At 44.4% G+C, this 26,072-nt stretch overlaps 1 protein-coding gene and 1 pseudogene across 1 annotated transcript; one reads left to right on the forward strand and one right to left on the reverse strand.

Moving 5' to 3' along the window:
* On the reverse strand, window positions 1–5,093 carry LOC125530671 (protein FAR1-RELATED SEQUENCE 5-like). The gene is made up of 8 exons (XM_087545239.1): window positions 4,574–5,093; window positions 3,937–4,493; window positions 2,993–3,257; window positions 2,189–2,879; window positions 1,955–2,040; window positions 1,477–1,848; window positions 1,089–1,376; window positions 1–966 (listed from the first exon to the last, which is right to left on the reverse strand). Exons 2-8 carry the CDS (start codon window positions 4,197–4,199, stop codon window positions 250–252), a joined length of 2,682 nt encoding a protein of 893 aa, XP_087401365.1. The 5' UTR covers window positions 4,200–4,493; window positions 4,574–5,093; the 3' UTR covers window positions 1–249.
* Window positions 4,697–26,072, forward strand: part of LOC147987346 (uncharacterized) — a 24,127-nt pseudogene continuing 2,751 nt past the window's right edge.

Genomic DNA, 26,072 nt, shown 5'->3' on the forward strand with positions numbered 1-26,072 from the left:
ACAGTTATTACATAACTTATTGGAAAATCAATATCACACGGCCAAACTAGGTCTATCAGCATGAAAATCCAATTACAGTCCTTACAGCGCCACACAACACTCATTGGAAAAACAAATCACAGTCACAATTTATGCCTAATCACGGGAAATCAACCTACTCAAATTATGGGTAAATGCAACAGATCGCAACATTAGTTTGGCCGATCGGGTTTAAGTTTCAACCACCTGCACCAGATGTTGATCCAAACATCACTCAACTGGCCCGTCGTGAGGCCTTTTCACGAATGGCAATACTGGATTGAAACAACTTGTTTTCTTGTGCCCAGCTACACCGCAATTGCCGCAGGTAGGTATTTTGCGAGGTTTCTTCGGAAGATCACCCCTGCGGGGGCACGTCGTGCTTTTGTGCCCTTTCTCCCTACAGACCGTGCACCTCGACCGCGCGTCCTTGACCTCGTATCCAGGCTTGTTCCTAGCTGTGGTTGGCCTACCCTTCTGCTTCTTCCTATCGGGCGGCAGCAACGTTGACAGTGAGAGGCTTGAGCCAGCTTCCCCTGAAGCAGTATTAAGTCCACACTCGGTTGAGATGAACATCTGAGAACACATGTCGTCTGGGTGTGAGGAACCTGCTCCCATATCCTGAGTGGGATTGGCTGAATCCCCAATTTGAGTTTGGTCCACCAAGCTTTTGCCGTCCTTGATCACTGCCAAAACAGTCAGTTCCGCCTTGCCTGCGATCAATATGTCCATTGCTCTGTCGAATGCATCCACGTTGCTATCCCCCAGCTGCACAAACTCGAGAGCGGTCAGGTGTAGTGCTGTATGCCTGTATGAGGATAACCGCGGAGGCCCTTGATCCTTTTGGTAATGCAGGAGGTGGAGTGGCAAATTGTCGCGGGCATCTACTGCCCACCTCTTGAGGACATGGGAACTGGGTATTTTTCGCACCCCCAGATGAATTAGGACCTGCTACAATGCATGGGGGAGAAATAACATTAGGTCCAAAAGACGAAAGTCTGGACAAATCATTGTGAAGTAACTGTTTTTAGTGAGGTCTCTCTAACACGAAGGGGGCCGGTAGTAATTACCTTGATGGCATGGCAACAAAGCATCCCCATGTGCTCGAAGAGCCCACATTCGCACGAATACCTAGCGCCGCCATCATGGACACGGACAACATGCATTTTGCGGCACCACTTCTCTCGCTTCTCAGCTTCGACGTGCCGAACTTTGTAGCTGATGCCTCGCTCAACTTCTTCAACATCATACCGACCAGACCGATACAAAGCCTGGCCGAACATTTCGTACATCGTCCATGTATATACCTGGCTTGCATGTTCCTCCAAAGGGTAGTTGTATCGGAGAACTATCCCTCCCTATTAAAATACAGAAACAAAAAAATGTCAGCAAGAATGAAAACCAGGGAAATATGATGTATCTGGTTGTAGGTTGCACAAAGTTTAGCTTAGCACCCACCAGCCTCGTTCTTTTCTCTTGGAAACCTTCTTCGTCTTCTCGGTCAAACTGCAGTTTGCTGTATTGCTTCACAAAAAGGTTCATGGGGCATGCAGGCGGGATGTAGCCCTTCAACAAATGATTTGCACTCTCACTTCTTTGCGTACTGGTTTGCTTCGCACAGAATTTCCCACTAAAATAAGGCTTCGCCCACTTGTGGCGAACCTCGAAAATCTGGATCAGGAACGTGTTGTTGTGGAGCTTGTATTTGTCTAGCAGCTCAGCCCAAGCTGCTTCAAACTCGTCCACAGTGAGCATCTCATTGACAACCTTGTGCAGCGCAGCCTTGAAATCATTGCTTTTCGTGTAATGCGGCCCAAGGTGCTCCTTCGCCTTCCTTAGCAATCATTGCTTTTCGTGTAATGCGGCCCAAGGTGCTCCTTCGCCTTCCTTAGCAATCATTGCTTTTCGTGTAATGCGGCCCAAGGTGCTCCTTCGCCTTCCTTAGCACATGCCACTTGCACCAACGATGTGTAGTATCAGGCATCGTTTGTTGTATAGCCACCTCCATCGCGCGCGCTTGATCTGCAAGCAGAAATCAATGGTCGGCTGTGTAACATATAATGAAAAATAGGATTACCCACTACACACACAGCAAGGGTGCTATTTTTTCTAGTGTATCTGGTGTCATACATAGGTGGCAAATAAGGAAATCATAGGACAGCAAACAAACCTGTTAGTATCGTTTTCGGAGGTTTGCCACCCATCAGCCTGATGAATTCGGTGAATACCCATTTGAAACTCTCGATCGTTTCCTCTCTCATCATTACCCCGCCCATGATGATACTCTGGAAGTGATTGTTCACCCCCACGAACAACCCAAAAGGCATGTCGTATAGATTTGTCTTGTATGTAGTATCGAACGTTATGACATCCCCGAAATTGTGGTACTGCATCTTACTTCTACCATTGGTCCACAACAGGGTTTTTATCTTGCTTTCCTTATCAACCTCAACAACATATGAAAACTCTGGATCATTTGACCCCAGCTCAGAGAATGCATCCATGGTCTTCCGCACATCATCATCCGCCTGCTCCTTGCTAAGCTTCCCACAGAAAGTCCTAAGGCACCTCTTTGTGAACGGGACGTTCTCCATCCGCCCAAACAGGCTCCCAATGATGGTGTATACCTTCCCCAGATTTACATTGTTCTGGCACAACTGTTTCACGAGATCTCTTGTGTATGTGTCAATGTGCCGGTGTGATGGCCAATGCAGCTTCTCAGCACAAGTCCGTAGCATTTCATGGTTGTGGGAGGCGCGATTTTCAGATACATACCACCCACCATCATCTGTCCGGTGCAACCTAAGCATGGCGGCGCAATTGCTCCTCATTGACGAGCTGTTCTCCCTTTCTGGTTTGCCCTGAGATTATTTTTCAAAGCAGACAACAGCCAAAGTTGCGTCAGATCATTTTTGCATAGAACAAGGCACGCACGCACACGAAACACAATTAGGAAGCAAAGCAGGGGGCTTACAGCGCAGCCGCACACAATCTCTTGCATACACTTCGTCCCATTGACATTTTGCCTGCTCTCGCCGTAACGAATCCCAAAGCCGACCTCCCATGAATATAGATTGTAGAATTCATACGCCTCTGCCAGCGAATCAAAAATAGCGCCAAGCACCGGGTTCACGACCACCTCAGTCCTCCTATCAGCGAACCCAAAAATAGCAGCTTCCAGTGGCGGCACACGATCAGCTACTACAGCCCTCTCGTCTGGCGCACTAGGACCTCTTGGCCTGCATTTTGAAAAGCACAACCAAATTAGTTACGAAAACCAACTACGACGAAAAGCATGATTTAAAAGAGCCCAAACTGATGCAACACGATTTCATAATTACAAAATCGATACTAGGACCCTTTTCCGGCAGGATTGATTCCGACTTTTTTCTCCCCAACACCATACATTCCAGAGTGGTGAAAGAAAAGGTCAGCAAACTTCTACGGATTGGATTGCAGTAAGCACACCATCCCCACTTGCATTTGTTTCAACACTAAATAATGACAGCATGCCAATGGATAGTGAGCTTGCGGACTGAAAATTATGGACACAGTAACCTAACCATACAAGTCAACTAGTCCCCAGCAGCAGCAATTCAATCATTCTATGTCCACGGGACTTAAACCGGGTTTTTTTGGCAGTGGCAATAATAATTTTCACCAAAAACGTACGAACGGGTAGTGATTTATTGAAGGCAATAAGAACTTTTCAGCAAGTGATGATCGAGCACCATTTTTTTATACCCAATTCGCCTAAACTAATGAAACTTCCTCTCGTCAGCTCATATGAATGCTATCAAGAAAATACACATTTGTGTAGGGAGGACCTTCTTGGCTCTTGAGTAATACAATCCCTTTTACCCCACAAAAAAAAGAAAATACACATTTGTCCCAGGCAACCGCAAAATTGGTATGTACCTGCGCTTCCAGCCTACGCGGATGGTGGTGTTCGCCGAAGCTGGGCCGCTGTGACGTGCTGACTGCACGGCGCAGCTCGATACGACGGACGGCGTCCTGTGCCGACCCGTGCCGACGGCAGGACCACTCCTTGAGAACTGAATGTCGTGCACGATTCTCCGGCGCCACTGCTGCCGCTGGACTGGACAGAGCTGTGCGAGACGACGGCTGGAGTCGCCAATCCCGTCGGCTGGACCACGCCCCCTGAACTGAATGTCGTGCATGAATCCGCCGGGCCACTGCAGCCGCTGGCCTGGACGGAGTTGTGCGAGACGCCGGCTGGAGTCGCCAATCCCGACGCCACATCCCTGCCTCCAGAGCTGAAGGTCTTGCAGGATGCCCCGGAGAATTCGCCAGCAGCCAAGCCCACCCCTTGATCCAACTCAGGCACGTCTGGCAAGACCGGGCCGACGGCGGGATCCGACGAGCCAATGCCCGAATCGGGCACAACGTCGCCGCCGCCGCCCAGAACGCACGGCGCCTCCTGCGCACCTGCACCCATAGCAGCCAAGATAGATCTGCAGCACCGGGGACCGGGGCGAGCCCGTTAGATCTAGATTTTGACCAATAACAACTACATATGAAGGGATTCACTAACCCAGAGGCCAACGCCGCCGAGGTAGACGCTCCGGGGAGGAGGAAGCACACCGGCTGCTGTCGCGGATCACCTTGTTCGTCGCCTGGCAAAAAACAGGAAATGGACTAGCGCGAGAATAAGCACATGCACCTAATCCTTATCGCCACCAGTCCAGTGGTCCGGGTCGCCGGCCCCGCGGAACAGGAAACCAACGCCCCCACATGGTACGTCCCGCGCAGCAGGCACACTTTTCTCTGACGGATGAGTACCACGGTCCGACCCCACGATGCCGACGTGCGGCAGGGTATTGCATGTATCACGCGTTGTATCTCCACTTTACCCATTATGTTAATCTGACAGCACGCATCACCACACCGCGTGCGACCGGCCGGATAGTTGCGTGCAGCTGCCGCTGCGTCCAGTTCGTCCACTCTCCTACCTCTGGCCACTAGTAGTATTGTAGCCACTCCTCTGCCTCAAGTGGGTTTGTCCAAACTTGGCCAAATGGGCCGGCCCGGCACGGCATTGGCCTGGCCTAGATTAAACGGGCCAGGCACGGTGCGGCCCGACCAGGCATGCTAAATAATTGGATCATGTCGGGCCGGCACACGTGTTGGCCTCCCAGGCCCAGGAACGGCCCCTGGCTACACGGGCTAACATGGTGGCCCGTTTGGCTGGCTGGCACAGCTGGGCCAAGTAGGCACGTCGATCGTTGCCTCGTTGGCATCATTGAAAAAAATTTGATCGTTGGTCAGCCACCTACCCGTGCGCAGCGCCGTAGTGCAGAGGCACATCGATGCAGGGAATCACATGCATGTGTCCCTGGTCCTAGGTGCCTCTTTGCCTCCCTCGCCTTGGTACAAGTACTTAGGGCATCTCCAGCCGTTGGCCCCCCCAGGACACATAAAAATCGTCTTCTGGGGGTCTGCCGGTGATACAATCGGTGCTGGGGGCGGTTTTGCGCCCAACCGTTGCCCCCAGGCGCCGAAATTGGCCCACTTTGCAGCCCAATTTCGGCGAATAAAGGGCCCATATGGGCGAGAATAGTCCCATATTCGACGTGGTTTCGTCGTGTCTCGGCGTTCAATTATCAACACAACTATTTCTTATCACATATTTCATCACAGAAAAATCAAATACTTCAACAAAATAGTACAACAACAAATAGTTCAATACAAATTATATAGTTCAACAAATAAAAACTCGTATTTCATCACACGGCGTCCCCCTTGAGCCTCCATAGGTGCTCAATCAGATCTTTCTACAGTTGATGATGCACCTGTGGGTCTCGGATCTCCTGACGCATACTGAGATAGGCAGTCCAAGTTGCTGGTAGCTGGTGATCAACTTCGGCTAGAGGACCCTGCCTGTAGTATGGTTCAGTGTCAAACACTGGGTCTTCTTGCTCGCTCTCGATAATCATGTTGTGCAAGATGACACAGCAAGTCATAATCTCCCACATTTGATCTTTGGACCAGGTCTGAGCGGGGTACCGAACAACAGCAAATCGAGATTGGAGCACACCAAATGCCCGCTCGACATCCTTCCTGCAAGCCTCCTAAAGCTTCGCAAACCAGGCGTTCTTGCCTCCTGCCACAGGGTTTGAGATCGTCTTCACAAATGTCGACCATCTCGGATAGATGCCGTCAGCTAGATAGTACCCCTTGTTGTATTGGTGCCCATTGATCTCGAAGTTCACCGGAGGAGAATGGCCCTCAACGAGCTTGGCAAAAACAGGAGAGCACTGCAGCACGTTGATGTCATTGTGAGTTCCTGGCATACCAAAGAAGGAGTGCGAAATCTAGAGGTCATGTGTGGCTACCGCCTGAAGCACCATACTGCAACCGCCTTTGGCGCCTTTGTACATCCCCTGCCAACCAAATGGGCAATTCTTCCATTTTCAATGCATGCAGTCGATGCTTCCAAGCATCCCAGGAAATCCTCTTGCTGCATTCTGGGCTAGGATCCGAGCAGTGTCTTCCGCATTGGGTGTTCTCAAGTATTGTGGCCCAAACACTGCCACCACTGCCCGAAAAAACTTGTAAAAACACTCTATGCTGGTGGACTCGGCCATGCGCCCATAGTCGTCGAGTGAATCACTGGGAGCTCCATATGCAAGCATCCTCATTGCTGTCGTGCACTTCTGGATGGAGGTGAATCCAAGAGCGCCAGTGCAATCCATCTTGCACTTGAAGTAGTTGTCGAACTCCCGGATGGAATTCACAATCCTGAGGAAGAGCTTTCGGCTCATCCGATAACGGCGCCGAAATGTTCTCTTGCCATGAAGTGGAGTATCGGCGAAGTAGTCGGAGTAGAGCATGCGGTAGCCTTGGAGACGATGCCGGTTCTTTGCTTTCATCCTCCCCGGCATCGAGCCACCTCGCCGCGGCTTTTCATTGCTCGCCAGCAGCTGGGCGAGGGCGGCGAGCACCATGAGATGCTCTTCTTCCTGGACGTCGGCCGCGGCTTTCTCCTCCAGCAGCGCGGCGAGCTCTTTCTCCTCATCCGAGTCCATCGCCGAGGCAGGCAAAACACCGAACACCTTACGCTCGGTGGACGTGTACCCGCTGTTAAACCGCGCCTCCGCGGCCGGAAACGGCGGCCGAAAACGCCCAGCTGCTGTGGGAGGGGCTGCCGCGGTGAAGCGCTGCTATTTTCCGGCGGGGAATGGCTATCTAGCGGAGTAGGGCGGCGGCCATCGCCGGGATATAGCTAGTGGTGGCCGAGGGCGCGGGGGGTGCGAGGCGAGTCGGGGGAAGAAAACCTTGACTTTTCCCCTGTCGGTGTGGGCCAGACGTGCTTTTCCCTAGCGCCGGAGCCCCCAACTGCTCCCCAGCACGCCGGATTCGGTCTGTGACCGCCGGGCGGAAAAAAGGTCCGAACCGGCGATTTTCGGCGTCCTGGGGGCGCGATTGAACCGTTTTTTTAGCCGGCGCCGAAAAAGTGGCCTGAGGGGCCTTGTTGGGGGCGCGACTGAAGATGCCCTTAGTGGTAGGATTAGGCTTAGGCATGCCGTGACGGACTAGGCAGCCAAGGTATGGCCCTAGCTGGGCTACGTGCCCGGCCGGCCCATGATAGGCCAGACAAGCGGGCTGACGTGCTGGCATGACTAAACCGGCCCAGTTGAAAGCCTGCCACAAGGACTGGATTGCTTTTCAGCTTTGTTTTATACGTCTTTTTTCATAAAGTGCTTGGAACGGGGTACAATTTTCACTTTTTTATGGGTCCTTTAATAAAATGTACCTACATGCTTATCTAGCATAATTCTGGGTCCTTCGAGGCCTTTCTTTTTGTTAAAAAAAGGAAAGAGACATTACTTTGACATGACCGCATTCCAATCGGGCTCTACACGTCTCGGGAGTTCCTTTTCTTTTTTTCTTTTGAAGAAACACGCCCCACCAGTTCAACCACAAACACCATACACTTTTGGGTGTCCTAGCCTGTAGCTTGCACATTGGCTAGGTCGTGCACGGGAGGAGAGGTGTCCTATCAAGTAACGTGTAATTTTTTTTTCAAAAGAAGAGTAATTTGTAGCTTCTTCTCTTTTTGTAAATTTTACTTTTTTTATTAGTGTTATGTTTACATTTTCCGTTCTACTAGATAAAATTCACAATTAAATTTTTTTAATACGTAAACATTATATTTCATAGGAAAAATACACAAAAGTATTTTGCAGATAAAAATATGCATATATCTTTTCCCCAGCTAGGTTGTTAAAAGATTGGTTAATGAGTTTTGAAGGGCTACAAATTGTGTCAATTTTTTGTATTTACAATATAAAACAATAAGTTAGGGTTATTGGAGATACCTTAAATAGCTATAACTCTACAAATTGTATTTTTTTAGTTATACTTTTTAATATGGTTTACAGTTTAAGTAAGTAAATTCCACCTTGATGTGAGACTGCAACAACCAAGCCAATAGGCAATGCCGAATATAAAAATGTAAATAAAAAAAATTATACGTAGATTAGACTAAATTAGTATACTGTATTAGATAATTTACAATTCGATACGTTTGTTAATCTGGTTTGATTGAGACATTTTTTGTCATCCAACTTAATAAGTTTGAGTTGACGCTAGAAAATCAAGTCAAAATCCTACATGGGAAGGAAGATGACGACTTACGCCTGCCACATATATTTTGGGCCACTTTATTAATGTTCTGACCTATGGGTCTATTAAGGTTATATATACTATCTATCTATTTATACTGAACTATTTTATTTCGTCACAATTGAGCTAGTCATTAATGTATGTCATTTTGATTAAACATCATCCAATAAATTATATAGACAATAACAAATTTTGGTATAACTAGCAACATTAACAACTAAAAAACATTTATTTAAGTTAAGTTATAAATAGCTTATACAATTCCCATATTCACCATTATAAATACATTTCTTATGCTACATTAAACTGTAATTTGTTGCATTTTTTCATTATTTAGTTTGTAGTGTTTACATATTTTTTTGTTATAGTCGATATTATCATAATACAAAAAGAAAACATATACTTCACATTATTCCACCAATTTTACTTATGCCCGTTGATGTATTATAATGTGTTCTCATGTCATTAAATATCTACAGAACTTGGTATATGGATCTAGCAAATAACTTAATATATGTGGAGTTAAGATTATGATGTCTATGTGTAATAGAAACATAGTTAGTTATTAAGTGCATGAAGTGTCAATTACTTAAATGTTATTTCCGTAAGGAAAAGTAGCTCATCCTCAACCTACGAAAATCCCCTCGTTGGCCCTTGCTTTAGTTCATCAATTTAAAAAATGTCCTCCAATTTGTGAATAATGTATTGTGGCAACATGATCCCAAACCTGAGTGAAAGGACGTGGATATCGCCTAGAGGGGGGGGGGGGGGAGGGGGGGGGGGTGAATAGGCACTTTGAAAACAATTACGATTTTGGCTTGAACAAATACAGAATAAAACTAGTATTTAGTTTGTCAAGCAGAAAACCTAAATATACCTGGCTCAACTATTTGCACCAACAACGTATGCTAAGCAAGATAGACAACTATGTGATAGCAAGATACATAACATGAAACACTATGGCTATCACAAAGTGCACAAAGTAAAAGGCTCGGGCAAGAGATAACCGAGGCATGAGGAGACGATGATGTATCCCAAAGTTCACACCCTTTCCGATGCTAGTCTCTGTTAGAGTGGTGTGGAGGCACAATGTTCCCCAAAATGCCACTAGGGCCACCGTATTTTCCCCACACGCTCGCACAATGTAAGATGTCATGATTCCACTAAGGACCCTTGAGGGCGGTCACCGAACCCATACAAATGGCGACTCTTGGGGGCAGTCACCAAACCCCTACAATTGGCAACCCTTGGAGGCGGTCACCGAACCCGTACAAATTGCTCGGGTAAATCTCCACAACTTAATTGGACACCCCGAACTTGCCCGGAGCTTTACACCAAAATGATTGAACTCCGCAACACCACCAACCATGTAGGGAGCCCAAGCACCCAAGCTACACAAGCTCTAGGGTGCCCAAACACCCAAGAGTAACAAGCTTCTCAACTTTCACTTCCACATATCACCATGGAGAACTCATATCGATGCAACTAATGCAATGGCAATAACACACAAAGTATTTAGCAGAATCTTTGGACCTGCTAACCTACATGCATATACAGAGACCAAATCGAACTACACTTTCATTTACATACTATTATTCACCTAGCTATATATTGTTTCCTCAAAAGAAAACCTGGCTATATACTGGGTCCGTTGATGTCCATATGCATATGCTTATCTTAAAATTGCCGGCACATACTGTGAAGAACTTAGCCATGCTCCTATATTGCATTGCATGGCGGTGCATGCATGCATCAAGCAAAAGATATAGGAGGGCCGCTAACTTGGTTATTAAGGCTCGTGAGTACTTTGTTATGTATTTTTTTACCTTCGTCCTTAACTAAAAGTTGTCATTCAATTCACTTTAAGAATTGTTGCGCATGTAATTCATCTCTTTCTGAAGTTTTACCAATTATAACATATACAAGATGTTCGTATTGTGTAAAGTGTGAAGGAAATATGCCCTAGAGGCAATAATAAAGTTATTATTTATTTCCTTATATCATGATAAATGTTTATTATTCATGCTATAATTGTATTAACCGGAAACATAATACATGTGTGAATACATAGACAAACAGAGTGTCACTAGTATGCCTCTACTTGACTAGCTCGTTGATCAAAGATGGTTATGTTTCCTAACCATAGACATGAGTTGTCATTTGATTAACGGGATCACATCATTAGGAGAATGATGTGATTGACTTGACCCATTCCGTTAGCTTAGCACTTGATCATTTAGTTTGTTGCTATTGCTTTCTTCATGACTTATACATGTTCCTATGACTATGAGATTATGCAACTCCCGTTTACCGGAGGAACACTTTGTGTGCTACCAAACGTCACAACGTAACTGGGTGATTATAAAGGTGCTCTACAGGTGTCTCCGAAGGTACTTGTTGGGTTGGCGTATTTCGAGATTAGGATTTGTCACTCCGATTGTCGGAGAGGTATCTCTGGGCCCTCTCGGTAATGCACATCACTTAAAGCCTTGCAAGCATTGTAACTAATGAGTTAGTTGCGGGATGATGTATTACGGAACGAGTAAACAGACTTGCCGGTAACGAGATTGAACTAGGTATTGAGATACCGACGATCAAATCTCGGGCAAGTAACATACCGATGACAAAGGGAACAACCTATGTTGTTATGCGGTTTGACCGATAAAGATCTTCGTAGAATATGTGGGAGCCAATATGAGCATCCAGGTCCCGCTATTGGTTATTGACCGAAGACGTGTCTCGGTCATGTCTACATTGTTCTCGAACCCGTAGGGTCCACACGCTTAAGGTTTCGATGACAGTTATATTATGAGTTTATGAGTTTTGATGTACCGAAGGAGTTCGGAGTCCCGGATGAGATCGGGGACATGACGAGGAGTCTCGAAATGGTCGAGACATAAAGATCGATATATTGGACGACTATATTCGTACATCGGAAAGGTTCCGAGTGATTCGGGTACTTTTCGAAGTACTGGAGAGTTACGGGAATTCGCCGGGGAAGTATTGGGCCTTAGTGGGCCTGAGGGGAGAGAGAGGGCAGCAGCCCAGGAGGTGGCGCGCCCCCTCCCATGAGGAGTCCAAATTGGACTAGGGGAGGGGGGCGCGGCCCCTCTTTCCCTCTCCCTCTCCCTCTCTTTCCTTCCCCCTTCTCTCTTCCTAGTTGGACTAGGAAACGGGAGTCCTACTCCTACTAGGAGGAGGACTCCCCCCCTCCTTGGCGCGCCCCAAGGGCCGGCCAGCCTCCCCCCTTGCTCCTTTATATACGGGGGCAGGGGGCACCTCTAGACACACAAGTTGATCTTCGTGATCGTTCTCTTAGCCGTGTGCGGTGCCCCCCTCCACCATAATCCTCGATAATATTGTAGCGGTGCTTAGGCGAAGCCCTGCGACGGTAGAACATCAAGATCGTCACCACGCCGTCATGCTGACGGAACTCTTCCCCGACACTTTGCTAGATCGGAGTCCGGGGATCGTCATCGAGCTGAACATGTGCTAGAACTCGAGGTGCCGTAGTTTCGGTGCTTGATCGGTCGGGCCGTGAAGACGTACGACTACATCAACCGCGTTGTGCTAACGCTTCCGCTTCCGGTTTATGAGGGTACGTAGACAACACTCTCCCCTCTCGTTGCTATGCATCACCATGATCTTGCGTGTACGTATGAATTTTTTTGAAATTACTACGTTTACCAACAGTGGCATCCGAGCCTAGGTTTTATGTGTTGATGTTATATCCACGAGTAGAACACAAGTGAGTTGTGGGCGATATAAGTCATACTGCTTACCAACATGTCATACTTTGGTTTAGCGGTATTGTTGGATGAAGCGGCTCGGACCGACATTACGCGTACGCTTACGCGAGACTGGTTCTACCGACGTGCTTTGCACACATGTGGCTGGCGGGTGTCAGTTTCTCCAACTTTAGTTGAACTGAGTGTGGCTACGCCCGGTCCTTGTGAAGGTTAAAACATCATCAACTTGAGAAACTATCGTTGTGGTTTTGATGCGTAGGTAAGAACGGTTCTTGCTAAGCCCGTAGCAGCCACGTAAAACTTGCAACAACAAAGTAGAGGACGTCTAACTTGTTTTTGCAGGGCATGTTGTGATGTGATATGGTCAAGACGTGATGAGATATAAGTTGTTGTATAAGATGATCATGTTTTGTTGAAGTTATCGGCAACTGGCAGAAGCCTAATGGTTGTCTCTTTATTGCATAAGATGCAAGCGCCAAATAATTGCTTTACTTTATCGCTATGCGATAGCAATAGTTGCAAGAGCAATAGTTGGCGAGACGAACATGTGACGACACATTGATATAGATCAAGATGATGGAGATCATGGTGTCATGCCGGTCATGATGGAAATCATGACGATGTTTTGGAGATGGATATCAAAGGCACAAGATGATGATGGCCATATCATGTCACATATTTTGATTGCATGTGATGTTTATATTTTATGCATCTTATCTTGCTTTAATTGACAGTAGCATTATAAGATGATCTCTCACTAAATTTCAAGATAAAAGTGTTCTCCCTGAGTATGCACCGTTGCCAAAGTTCGTCGTGCCCAGACACCACGTGATGATCGGGTGTGATAAGCTCTACGTCCATCTACAACGGGTGCAAGCCAGTTTTGCACACGCAGAATACTCATGTTAAACTTGACGAGCCTAGCATATGCAGATATGGCCTCGGAACACTGAGACTGAAATATTGAGCATGAATCATATAGTAGATATGATCAACATAGTGATGTTCACCATTGAAAACTACTCCATTTCACGTGATGATCGGTTATGTTTTAGTTGATTTGGATCACGTGATCACTTAGATGATTAGAGGGTTGTCTATCTAAGTGGGATTTCTTAAGTAATATGATTAATTGAACTTTAATTTATCATGAACTTAGTCCTGGTAGTATTAACATATCTATGTAGTAGATCAATAGCTCGCGATGTTGCTCCCCATTTAATTTTTATATGTTCCTAGAGAAAACTAAGTTGAAAAATGTTAGTAGCAATGATGCGGATTGGATCCGTGATCTGAGGATTATCCTCATTGCTGCACAGAAGAATTATGTCCTTGATGCACCGCTAGGTGACAAACCTATTGCAGGAACAGATGCAAACGTTATGAACGTTTGGCTAGCTCAATATGATGACTACTTGATAGTTTAGTGCACCATGCTTAACAACTTAGAATCGGGATTTCAAAGACGTTTTGAACGTCATGGACCATATGAGATGTTCCAGGAGTTGAAATTAATATTTTAAGCAAATACCCGAGTTGAGAGATATGAAGTCTCCAACAAGTTCTATAGCTAAAAGATGGAGGAGAATAGCTCAAGCAGTGAGCATGTGCTCAGATTGTCTGGGTACTACAATCGCTTGAATCAAGTGGGAGTTAATATTCCAGATAAAATAGTGATTGACAGAATTCTCTAGTCACCATCACCAAGTTAGTAGAACTTCATGATGAACTATAATATGCAAGGGATAACAGAAACGATTCCCAAGCTCTTCGTGATGCTGAAATTGACGAAGGTAGAAATCAAGAAAAGCATCAAGTGTTGATGGTAAACAAAACCACTAGTTTCAAGTAAAGGGACAAAGGGCAGAAAGGGGAACTTCAATAAGAACGGCAAGCAACTTGCTGCTCAAGTGAAAAACCGAATTCTGGACCTAAGCCTGAAACTGAGTGCTTCTACTACAAAGGGATTGGTCACTGGAAGCGGAAATACCCCAAGTAATTGGCGGATAAGAAGGATGGCAAAGTGAACATAGGTATATTTGATATACATGTTATTGATGTGTACTTTACTAGTGTTTATAGCAACCCCTCAGTATTTGATACTAGTTCAGTTGCTAAGAGTAGTAACTCGAAATGGGAGTTGCAGAATGAACAGAGACTAGTTAAGGGTGAAGTGACGATGTGTGTTGGAAGTGGTTCCAAGATTGATATGATCATCATCGCACACTCCCTATACTTTCGGGATTAGTGTTGAACCTAAATAAGTGTTATTTGGTGTTTGCGTTGAGCATGGATATGATTTGATCATGTTTATTGCAATACGGTTATTCATTTAAGTAAGAGAATAAATTGTTGTTCTGTTTACATATATGGTTACACACCCAATGAAAATGGTTCGTTGGATCTCGATCGTAGTGATACACATATTCATAATATTGAAACCAAAAGATGCAAAGTTAATAATGATAGTGCAACTTATTTGTGGCACTGCCGTTTAGGTCATATTGGTGTAAAGCGCATGAAGAAACTCCATGTTGATGGACTTTTGGAATCACTTGATTATGAATCAGTTGATACTTGCGAACCATGCCTCATGGGCAAGATGACTAAGACTCCATTCTCCGGAACAATGCAGCAAGCAACAGATTTGTTGGAAATCATGCATACTGATGTATATGGTCCGATGAATATTGAAGCTCGCGGCAGGTATTATTATTTTCTGATCTTCACAGATGATTTGAGCAGATATGAGTATATCTACTTGATGAAACACAAGTCTGAAATATTTGAAAAGTTCAAAGAATTTCAGAGTGAAGTGGAGAATCATCGTAACAAAAACAAAATTTTCTACGACATGATCGCAGAAGTAAAATATTTGAGTTACGAGTTTGGCCTTCAGTTAAAACAATGTGAAATAGTTTCACTACTCACGCCACCTGGAACACCACAGTGTAATGGTGTGTCCGAACGTCGTAATCGTACTTTACTTGATATGATGCGATCTATGATGTCTCTTACAGATTTACCGCTATTGTTTTGGGGTTATGCATTAGAGACAGCTACATTCACGTTAAAAAGGGCACCATCTAAGTCCGTTGAGGCGACACCGTATGAACTGTGGTTTGGCAAGAAACCAAAGTTGTCGTTTCTTAAAGTTTGAGGTTGCAATGCTTATGTGAAAAAGTTTCAATTTGATAAGCTAAAACCTAAATTGGAGAAGTGCGTCTTCATAGGATACCCAAAAGAAAATGTTGGGTACACCTTCTATTATAGATCCAAAGGCAAGTTATTCATTGCTGAGAATGGATCCTTTCTAGAGAAGGAGTTTCTCTCAAAAGAAGTGAGTAGGAGGAAAGTAGAACTTGATGAGGTAACCGTACCTGCTCCCTTATTGGAAAGTAGTTCATCACATAAATCTATTTCTATGACTACTACACCAATTAGTGAGGAAGATAATGATGATGATCATGTAACTTAAGATCAATTTACTACCGAACCTCGTAGGTAAACCAGAGTGAGATCCGAACCGGAGTGGTACGGTAATCATGTTCTGGAGGTCATGTTACTTGACCATGACGAACCTACAAACTATGAGGAAGCGATGATGAGCCCAGATTCCGCGAAATGGCTCGAGGCCATGAAATCTGAGATGAGATCCATGTATAAGAACAAAGTATGGACTTTGACTGACTTGCCCAAAGATTGGCGAGCCATTGAGATTAAATGGATCTTCAAGAGGAAGACCGACGTTGATAGTAGTGTTACTATCTACAAAGCTAGAATTGTCGCAAAAGGTTTTCGACAAGTTCAATGTGTTGACTACGATGAGAGTTTCTCACTCGTATCTATGCTTAAGTCTGTCCGAATCATGTTAGCAATTGCCGCATTTTATGAAATCTGGTAAGTGGATAAACAAAACTGCATTCCTTAATAGATTTATTAAAGAAGAGTTGTATATGATGCAACCAGAAGGTTTTGTCAATCCTAAAGGTACTAACAAAATATGCAAGCTTCGGCGATCCATCTATGGACTGGTGCAAGCATCTCGGAGTTGGAATATACGCTTTGATAAGTTGATCAAAGCATATAGTTTTATACAGACTTGCGGTGAAGCCTGTATTTACAAGAAAGTGAGTGGGAGCACTACAACATTTCTGATAAGTATATGTGAATGACATATTGTTGATCAGAGATAATGCAGAATTATTCTGCAAAGCATAAAGGAATGTTTGAAAGAAGTTTTTCAAAGAAAGACCTCGGTGAAGCTGCTTACATATTGAGCATGAAGATCTATAGAGATAGATCAAGACGCTTGATAAGTTTTTCAATGAGTACATACCCTGACAAGATTTTGAAGTAGTTCAAAATGGAACAGTCAAAGAAAGAGTTCTTGCCTGTGTTACAAGGTGTGAAACTGAGTAAGACTCAAAAACCCGACCACGGCAGAAGATAGAGAGAGAATGAAAGTCATTCATTATGCCTTAGCCATAGGTTCTATAAAGTATGCCATGCTGTGTACCAGACCTATTGTATACCCTGCCCTGTGTTTGGCAAGGGAGTACAATAGTGATCTAGGAGTAGATCACTGGACATTGGTCAAAATTATCCTTAGTGGAATAAGGATATGTTTCTCGATTATGGAGGTGACAAAAGGTTCGTCGTAAAGGGTTACATCGATGCAAGTTTTGACACTGATCCAGATGACTCAAAGTCTCAATCTAGACAAATATTGAAAGTGGGAGCAATTAGCTAAAGTAGCTCCGTGCAGAACATTGTTGACATAGAAATTTGCAAAATACTTACGGATCTGAATGTGGCAGACCCGTTAACTAAACTTCTCTCACAAAAAAACATGATCACACCTTAGTACTCTTTGGGTGTTAATCACATAGCAATGTGAACTAGATTATTGACTCTAGTAAACCCTTTGGGTGTTGGTCACATGTCGATGTGAACTATGGGTGTTAATCACATAGTGATGTGAACTATTGGTATTAAATCACATGGCGATGTGAACTAGATTATTGACTCTAGTGCAAGTGGGAGACTGAAGGAAATATGCCCTGGAGGCAATAATAGAGTTATTATTTATTTCCTTATATCATGATAAATGTTTATTATTCATGCTAGAATTGTATTAACCGGAAACATAATACATGTGTGAATACATAGACAAACAGAGTGTCACTAGTATGCCTCTACTTGACTAGCTCGTTGATCAAAGATGGTTATGTTTCCTAACCATAGACATGAGTTGTCATTTGATTAACGGGATCACATCATTAGGAGAATGATGTGATTGACTTGACCCATTCCGTTAGCTTAGCACTTGATCGTTTAGTTTGTTGCTATTGCTTTCTTCATGACTTATACATGTTCCTTTGACTATGAGATTATGCAATTCCCATTTACCGGAGGAACACTTTGTGTTCTACCAAACGTCACAACGTAACTGGGTGGTTATAAAGGTGCTCTACAGGTGTCTCCGAAGGTACTTGTTGGGTTGGCGTATTTCGAGATTAGGATTTGTCACTCCGATTGTCGGAGAGGTATCTCTGGGCCCTCTCGGTAATGCACATCACTTAAAGCCTTGCAAGCATTGCAACTAATGAGTTAGTTGCGGGATGATGTATTACGGAACGAGTAAAGAGACTTGCCGGTAACGAGATTGAACTAGGTATTGAGATACCGACGATCAAATCTCGGGCAAGTAACTAAAGGAAATATGCCCTAGAGGCAATAATAAAGTTATTATTTATTTCCTTATATCATGATAAAGGTTTATTATTCATGCTAGAATTGTATTAACCGGAAACATAATACATGTGTGAATACATAGACAAACAGAGTGTCACTAGTATGCCTCTACTTGACTAGCTCGTTAATCAAAGATGGTTATGTTTCCTAACCATGGACAAAGAGTTGTCATTTGATTAACGGGATCACATCATTAGTTGAATTATCTGATTAACATGACCCATTCCATTAGCTTAGCACCCGATCGTTTAGTATGTTGCTATTGCTTTCTTCATGACTTATACATGTTCCTATGACTATGAGATTATGTAACTCCCGTGTGCCGGAGGAACACTTTGTGTGCTACCAAACGTCACAACATAACTGGGTGATTATAAAGGTGCTCTACAGGTGTCTCCAAAGGTACATGTTGGGTTGACGTATTTCGAGATTAGGATTTGTCACTCCGATCGTCGGAGAGGTATCTCTGGGCCCTCTCGGTAATGCACATCACTTAAGCCTTGCAAGCATTGCAACTAATGAGTTAGTTGCGGGATGATGTATTACGGAACGAGTAAAGAGACTTGCCGGTAACGAGATTGAACTAGGTATTGGATACCGACGATCGAATCTCGGGCAAGTAACATACCGATGACAAAGGGAACAACGTATGTTGTTATGCGGTCTGACCGATAAAGATCTTCGTAGAATATGTAGGAGCCAATATGGGCATCCAGGTCCCGCTATTGGTTATTGACCGGAGACGTGTCTCGGTCATGTCTACATTGTTCTCGAACCCGTAGGGTCCGCACGCTTAAGGTTTCGATGACGGTTATATTATGAGTTTATACGTTTTGATGTACCGAAGGTTGTTCGGAGTCCCGGATGTGATCACGGACATGACGAGGAGTCTCGAAATGGTGGAGACTTAAATATTGATATATTGGAAGCCTATGTTTGGATATCGGAAGTGTTCCGGGTGAAATCGGGATTTTACCGGAGTACCGGGAGGTTACCGGAACCCCCCGGGAGATATATGGGCCTTAGTGGGCCTTAGTGGAAAAGAGAAGAGGCAGCCAGAGATGGGCCGCGCACCCCTCCCCTCCCTTGGTCCGAATAGGACAAGGAGAGGGGGTCGCCCCCCTTTCTCTTTTCCCCCCTCCGCGAATCCTATTCCAACTAGGATTGGGGGGGGGGGAATACTACTCCCGGAGGGAGTAGGACTCCTCCTGGCGCGCCTCTCCTAGGCTGGCCGCACCCTCCCCCCTTGAGCCTTTATATACGGAGGCAGGGGCACCCCAGAGGAACACAAGTTGATCCACGTGATCATATTCTTAGCCGTGTGCGGCGCCCCCTGCCACCATAGTCCTCGATAATATTGTAGCTGTGCTTAGGCGAAGCCCTGCGACAGTAGTACATCAAGATCGTCACCACGCCGTCGTGCTGACGGAACTCTTCCCCGACACTTTACTGGATCAGAGTCCGGGGATCGTCATCGAGCTGAACGTGTGCTAGAACTCGGAGGAGCCGTAGTTTCGGTGCTTGATCGGTCGGCCCGTGGAGACGTACGACTACATCAACCAAACGCTTCCGTTGTCGATTTACAAGGGTACGTAGATCACACTCTCCCCTCTCGTTGCTATGCATCACCATGATCTTGCGTGTGCGTAGGAATTTTTTCTGAAATTACTACGTTCCCCAACAGTGGCATCCGAGCCTAGGTTTTATGTGTTGATGTTATATGCACTAGTAGAACAAAAGTGAGTTATGGGCGATATAAGTCATACTGCTTACCAGCATGTCATACTTTGGTTCGGCGGTATTGTTGGATGAAGCGGCCCGGACCGACATTACGCGTTCGCTTACGCGAGACCGGTTCTCCCGACGTGCTTTGCACATAGGTGGCTTGCGGGTGACAGTTTCTCCAACTTTAGTTGAACCGAGTGTGGCTACGCCCGGTCCTTGCGAAGGTTAAAACAGCACCAACTTGACAAACTATCGTTGTGGTTTTGATGTGTAGGTAAGATTGGTTTTGCTTAAGCCCGTAGCAGCCACGTAAAACTTGCAACAACAAAGTAGAGGACATCTAACTTGTTTTTGCAGGGCATGTTGTGATGTGATATGGTCAAGACATGATGCTAAATTTTATTGTATGAGATGATCATGTTTTGTAACCGAGTTATCGGCAACTGGCAGGAGCCATATGGTTGTCGCTTTATTGTATGCAATGCAATCGCGCTGTAATGCTTTACTTTATCACTAAGCGGTAGCGATAGTCGTGGAAGCATAAGATTGGCGAGACGACAACGATGCTACGATGGAGATCAAGGTGTCGGGCCGGTGACGATGGTGATCATGACGGTGCTTCGGAGATGGAGATCACAAGCACAAGATGATGATGGCCATATCATATCACTTATATTGATTGCATGTGATGTTTATCTTTTATGCATCTTATCTTGCTTTGATTGACGGTAGCATTATAAGATGATCTCTCACTAAATTATCAAGATAAAAGTGTTCTCCCTGAGTATGCACCGTTGCCAAAGTTCGTCGTGCCCAGACACCACGTGATGATCGGGTGTGATAAGCTCTACGTCCATCTACAACGGGTGCAAGCCAGTTTTGCACACGCAGAATACTCAGGTTAAACTTGACGAGCCTAGCATATGCAGATATGGCCTCGGAACACTGAGATCGAAAGATCGAGCGTGAGTCATATAGTAGATATGATCAACATAGTGATGTTCACCATTGAAAACTACTCCATTTCACGTGATGATCGGTTATGGTTTAGTTGATTTGGATCACGTGATCACTTAGAAGATTAGAGGGATGTCTATCTAAGTGGGAGTTCTTAAGTAATATGATTAATTGAACTTAAATTTATCATGAACTTAGTACCTGATAGTATCTTGCTTATGCATGTTTGATTGTAGATAGATGGCCCGTGTTGTTGTTCCGTTGAATTTTAATGCGTTCCTTGAGAAAGCAAAGTTGAAAGATGATGGTAGCAATTACACGGACTGGGTCCGTAACTTGAGGATTATCCTCATTGCTGCACAGAAGAATTACGTCCTGGAAGCACCGCTGGGTGCCAGGCCTGCTGCTGGAGCAACACCAGATGTTATGAACGTCTGGCAGAGCAAAGCTGATGACTACTCGATAGTTCAGTGTGCCATGCTTTACAGCTTAGAATCGGGACTTCAACGACGTTTTGAACGTCATGGAGCATATGAGATGTTCCAGGAGTTGAAGTTAATATTTCAAGCAAATGCCCGGATTGAGAGATATGAAGTCTCCAATAAGTTCTATAGCTGCAAGATGGAGGAGAACAGTTCTGTCAGTGAGCATATACTCAAAATGTCTGGGTATAATAATCACTTGATTCAGATGGGAGTTAATCTTCCAGATGATTGCGTCATTGACAGAATTCTCCAATCACTGCCACCAAGCTACAAGAGCTTCGTGATGAACTATAATATGCAAGGGATGAATAAGACTATTCCCGAGCTCTTCGCAATGCTGAAAGCTGCGGAGGTAGAAATCAAAAAGGAGCATCAAGTGTTGATGGTCAACAAGACCACTAGTTTCAAAAAAAGGGCAAAGGGAAGAAGAAGGGGAACTTCAAGAAGAACAGCAAGCAAGTTGCTGCTCAAGAGAAGAAACCCAAGTCTGGACCTAAGCCTGAAACTGAGTGCTTCTACTGCAAGCAGACTGGTCACTGGAAGCGGAACTGCCCCAAGTATTTGGCGGATAAGAAGGATGGCAAGGTGAACAAAGGTATATGTGATATACATGTTATTGATGTGTACCTTACTAGAGCTCGCAGTAGCACCTGGGTATTTGATACTGGTTCTGTTGCTAATATTTGCAACTCGAAACAAGGACTACGGATTAAGCGAACACTGGCAAAGGACGAGGTGACGATGCGCGTGGGAAATGGTTCCAAAGTCGATATGATCGCGGTCGGCACGCTACCTCTACATCTACCTTCGGGATTAGTATTAGACCTAAATAATTGTTATTTGGTGCCAGCGTTGAGCATGAACATTATATCTAGATCTTGTTTAATGCGAGACGGTTATTCAATTAAATCAGAGAATAATGGTTGTTCTATTTATATGAGTAATATCTTTTATGGTCATGCACCTTTGAAGAGTGGTCTATTTTTGATGAATCTCGATAGTAGTAACACACATATTCATAATGTTGAAGCCAAAAGATGCAGAGTTGATAATGATAGTGCAACTTATTTGTGGCACTGCCGTTTGGGTCATATCGGTGTAAAGCGCATGAAGAAACTCCATACTGATGGGCTTTTGGAACCACTTGATTATGAATCACTTGGTACTTGCGAACCGTGCCTCATGGGCAAGATGACTAAAACATCATTCTCCGGTACTATGGAGAGAGCAACAGATTTGTTGGAAATCATACATACAGATGTATGTGGTCCGATGAACATTGAGGCTCGTGGCGGATATCGTTATTTTCTCACCTTCACAGATGACTTAAGCAGATATGGGTATATCTACTTGATGAAACATAAGTCTGAAACATTTGAAAAGTTCAAAGAATTTCAGAGTGAAGTTGAAAATCATCGTAACAAGAAAATAAAGTTTCTACGATCTGATCGTGGAGGAGAATATTTGAGTTACGAGTTTGGTGTACATTTGAAGCAATGCGGAATAGTTTCGCAACTCACGCCACCCGTAACAGCACAGCGTAATGGTGTGTCCGAACGTCGTAATCGTACTTTACTAGATATGGTGCGATCTATGATGTCTATTACTGATTTACCGCTATCGTTTTGGGGTTATGCTTTAGAGACGGCCGCATTCACGTTAAATAGGGCACCATCAAAATCCGTTGAGACGACGCCTTATGAACTATGGTTTGCCAAGAAACCAAAGTTGTCGTTTCTTAAAGTTTGGGGCTGCGATGCTTATGTGAAAAAGCTTCAACCTGATAAGCTCGAACCCAAATCGGAGAAATGTGTCTTCATAGGATACCCAAAGGAGACTGTTGGGTACACCTTCTATCACAGATCCGAAGGCAAGACATTCGTTGCTAAGAATGGATCCTTTCTAGAGAAGGAGTTTCTCTCGAAAGAAGTGAGTGGGAGGAAAGTAGAACTTGACGAGGTAACTGTACCTGCTCCTTTATTGGAAAGTAGTACATCACAGAAACCTGTTTCTGCGACAACTACACCGATTAGTGAGGAAGCTAATGATAATGATCATGAAACTTCAGGACAAGATACTACTGAATCTCGTAGATCAACCAGAGTAAGATCCACACCAGAGTGGTACGGTAATCCTGTTCTGGAAATCATGCTATTAGATCATGATGAACCTACGAACTATGAAGAAGCGATGGTGAGCCCAGATTCCACAAAATGGCTTGAAGCCATGAAATCTGAGATGGGATCCATGTATGAGAACAAAGTATGGACTTTGGTTGACTTGCCCGATGATCGGCAAGCAATTGAGAATAAATGGATCTACAAGAAGAAGACTGACGCTGACGGTAATATTACTGTCTACAAAGCTTGACTTGTCACAAAAGGTTTTCGACAAGTTCAAGGGGTTGACTACGATGAGACTTTCTCACCCGTAGCGATGCTTAAGTCTGTCCGAATCATGTTAGCAATTGCCACATTTTATGATTATGAAATTTGGCAGATGGATGTCAAAACTGCATTCCTGAATGGATTTCTGGAAGAAGAGTTGTATATGATGCAACCAGAAGGTTTTGTCGATCCAAAGGGAGCTAACAAAGTGTGCAAGCTCCAACGATCCATTTATGGACTGGTGCAAGCCTCTCGGAGTTGGAATAAACGCTTTGATAGTGTGATCAAAGCATTTGGTTTTATACAGACTTTCGGAGAAGACTGTATTTACAAGAAAGTGAGTGGGAGCTCTGTAGCATTTCTGATATTATATGTGGAAGACATATTACTGATTGGAAATGATATAGAATTTCTGGATAGCATAAAGGGATACTTGAATAAGAGTTTTTCAATGAAAGACCTCGGTGAAGCTGCTTACATATTAGGCATAAAGATCTATAGAGATAGATCAAGACGCTTAATTGGACTTTCACAAAGCACATACCTTGACAAGATTTTGAAAAAGTTCAAAATGGATCAGGCGAAGAAAGGGTTCTTGCCTGTGTTACAAGGTGTGAAGTTGAGTCAGACTCAATGCCCGACCACTGCAGAAGATAGAGAGAAAATGAAAGATGTTCCCTATGCTTCAGCCATAGGCTCTATCATGTATGCAATGCTGTGTACCAGACCTGATGTGTGCCTTGCTATAAGCTTAGCAGGGAGGTACCAAAGTAATCCAGGAGTGGATCACTGGACAGCGGTCAAGAACATCCTGAAATACCTGAAAAGGACTAAGGATATGTTTCTCGTATATGGAGGTGACAAAGAGCTCACCGTAAGAGGTTACATGGATGCAAGCTTTGACACTGATTCGGATGATTCTAAATCGCAAACCGGATACGTGTTTACATTAAACGGTGGAGCTGTCAGTTGGTGCAGTTCTAAACAAAGCGTCGTCGCGGGATCTACATGTGAAGCGGAGTACATAGCTGCTTCGGAAGCAGCAAACGAAGGAGTCTGGATGAAGGAGTTCATATCCGATCTAGGTGTTATACCTAGTGCATCGGGTCCAATGAAAATCTTTTGTGACAATACTGGTGCAATTGCCTTGGCAAAGGAATCCAGATTTCACAAGAGAACCAAGCACATCAAGAGACACTTCAATTCCATCCGGGATCTAGTCCAGGAGGGAGACATAGAGATTTGCAAGATACATACGGATCTGAATGTTGCAGACCCGTTGACTAAGCCTCTTCCACGAGCAAAACATGATCAGCACCAAAGCTCCATGGGTGTTAGAATCATTACTGTGTAATCTAGATTATTGACTCTAGTGCAAGTGGGAGACTGAAGGAAATATGCCCTAGAGGCAATAATAAAGTTATTATTTATTTCCTTATATCATGATAAAGGTTTATTATTCATGCTAGAATTGTATTAACCAGAAACATAATACATGTGTGAATACATAGACAAACAGAGTGTCACTAGTATGCCTCTACTTGACTAGCTCGTTAATCAAAGATGGTTATGTTTCCTAACCATGGACAAAGAGTTGTCATTTGATTAACGGGATCACATCATTAGTTGAATGATCTAATTGACATGACCCATTCCATTAGCTTAGCACCCGATCGTTTAGTATGTTGCTATTGCTTTCTTCATGACTTATACATGTTCCTATGACTATGAGATTATGTAACTCCCGTGTGCCGGAGGAACACTTTGTGTGCTACCAAACGTCACAACGTAACTGGGTGATTATAAAGGTGCTCTACAGGTGTCTCCAAAGGTACATGTTGGGTTGACGTATTTCGAGATTAGGATTTGTCACTCCGATCGTCGGAGAGGTATCTCTGGGCCCTCTCGGTAATGCACATCACTTAAGACTTGCAAGCATTGCAACTAATGAGTTAGTTGCGGGATGATGTATTACGGAACGAGTAAAGAGACTTGCCGGTAACGAGATTGAACTAGGTATTGGATACCGACGATCGAATCTCGGGCAAGTAACATACCGATGACAAAGGGAACAACGTATGTTGTTATGCGGTCTGACCGATAAAGATCTTCGTAGAATATGTAGGAGCCAATATGGGCATCCAGGTCCCGCTATTGGTTATTGACCGGAGACGTGTCTCGGTCATGTCTACATTGTTCTCGAACCCGTAGGGTCCGCACGCTTAAGCTTTCGATGACAGTTATATTATGAGTTTATACGTTTTGATGTACCGAAGGTTGTTCGGAGTCCCGGATGTGATCACGGACATGACGAGGAGTCTCGAAATGGTCGAGACATAAAGATT

This window comes from Triticum urartu, chromosome 2A, assembly GCF_056163025.1.
Source record: "Triticum urartu cultivar PI428250 chromosome 2A, HENAU_Tu73, whole genome shotgun sequence".
NCBI classification, from domain to species: domain Eukaryota; kingdom Viridiplantae; phylum Streptophyta; class Magnoliopsida; order Poales; family Poaceae; genus Triticum; species Triticum urartu.

Coding starts and splice junctions, on each gene's coding strand:
- LOC125530671 (XM_087545239.1), bottom strand. CDS start 4,199: ATGCACGACATTCAGTTCAGGGGGCGTGGTCCAGCCGACGGGATTGGC. Junction 2,041..2,188: donor TCCGAAAACGATACTAACAG/GTTTGTTTGCTG, acceptor TTCTGCTTGCAG/ATCAAGCGCGCGCGATGGAG. Junction 967..1,088: donor TTTGTTGCCATGCCATCAAG/GTAATTACTACC, acceptor GCATTGTAGCAG/GTCCTAATTCATCTGGGGGT.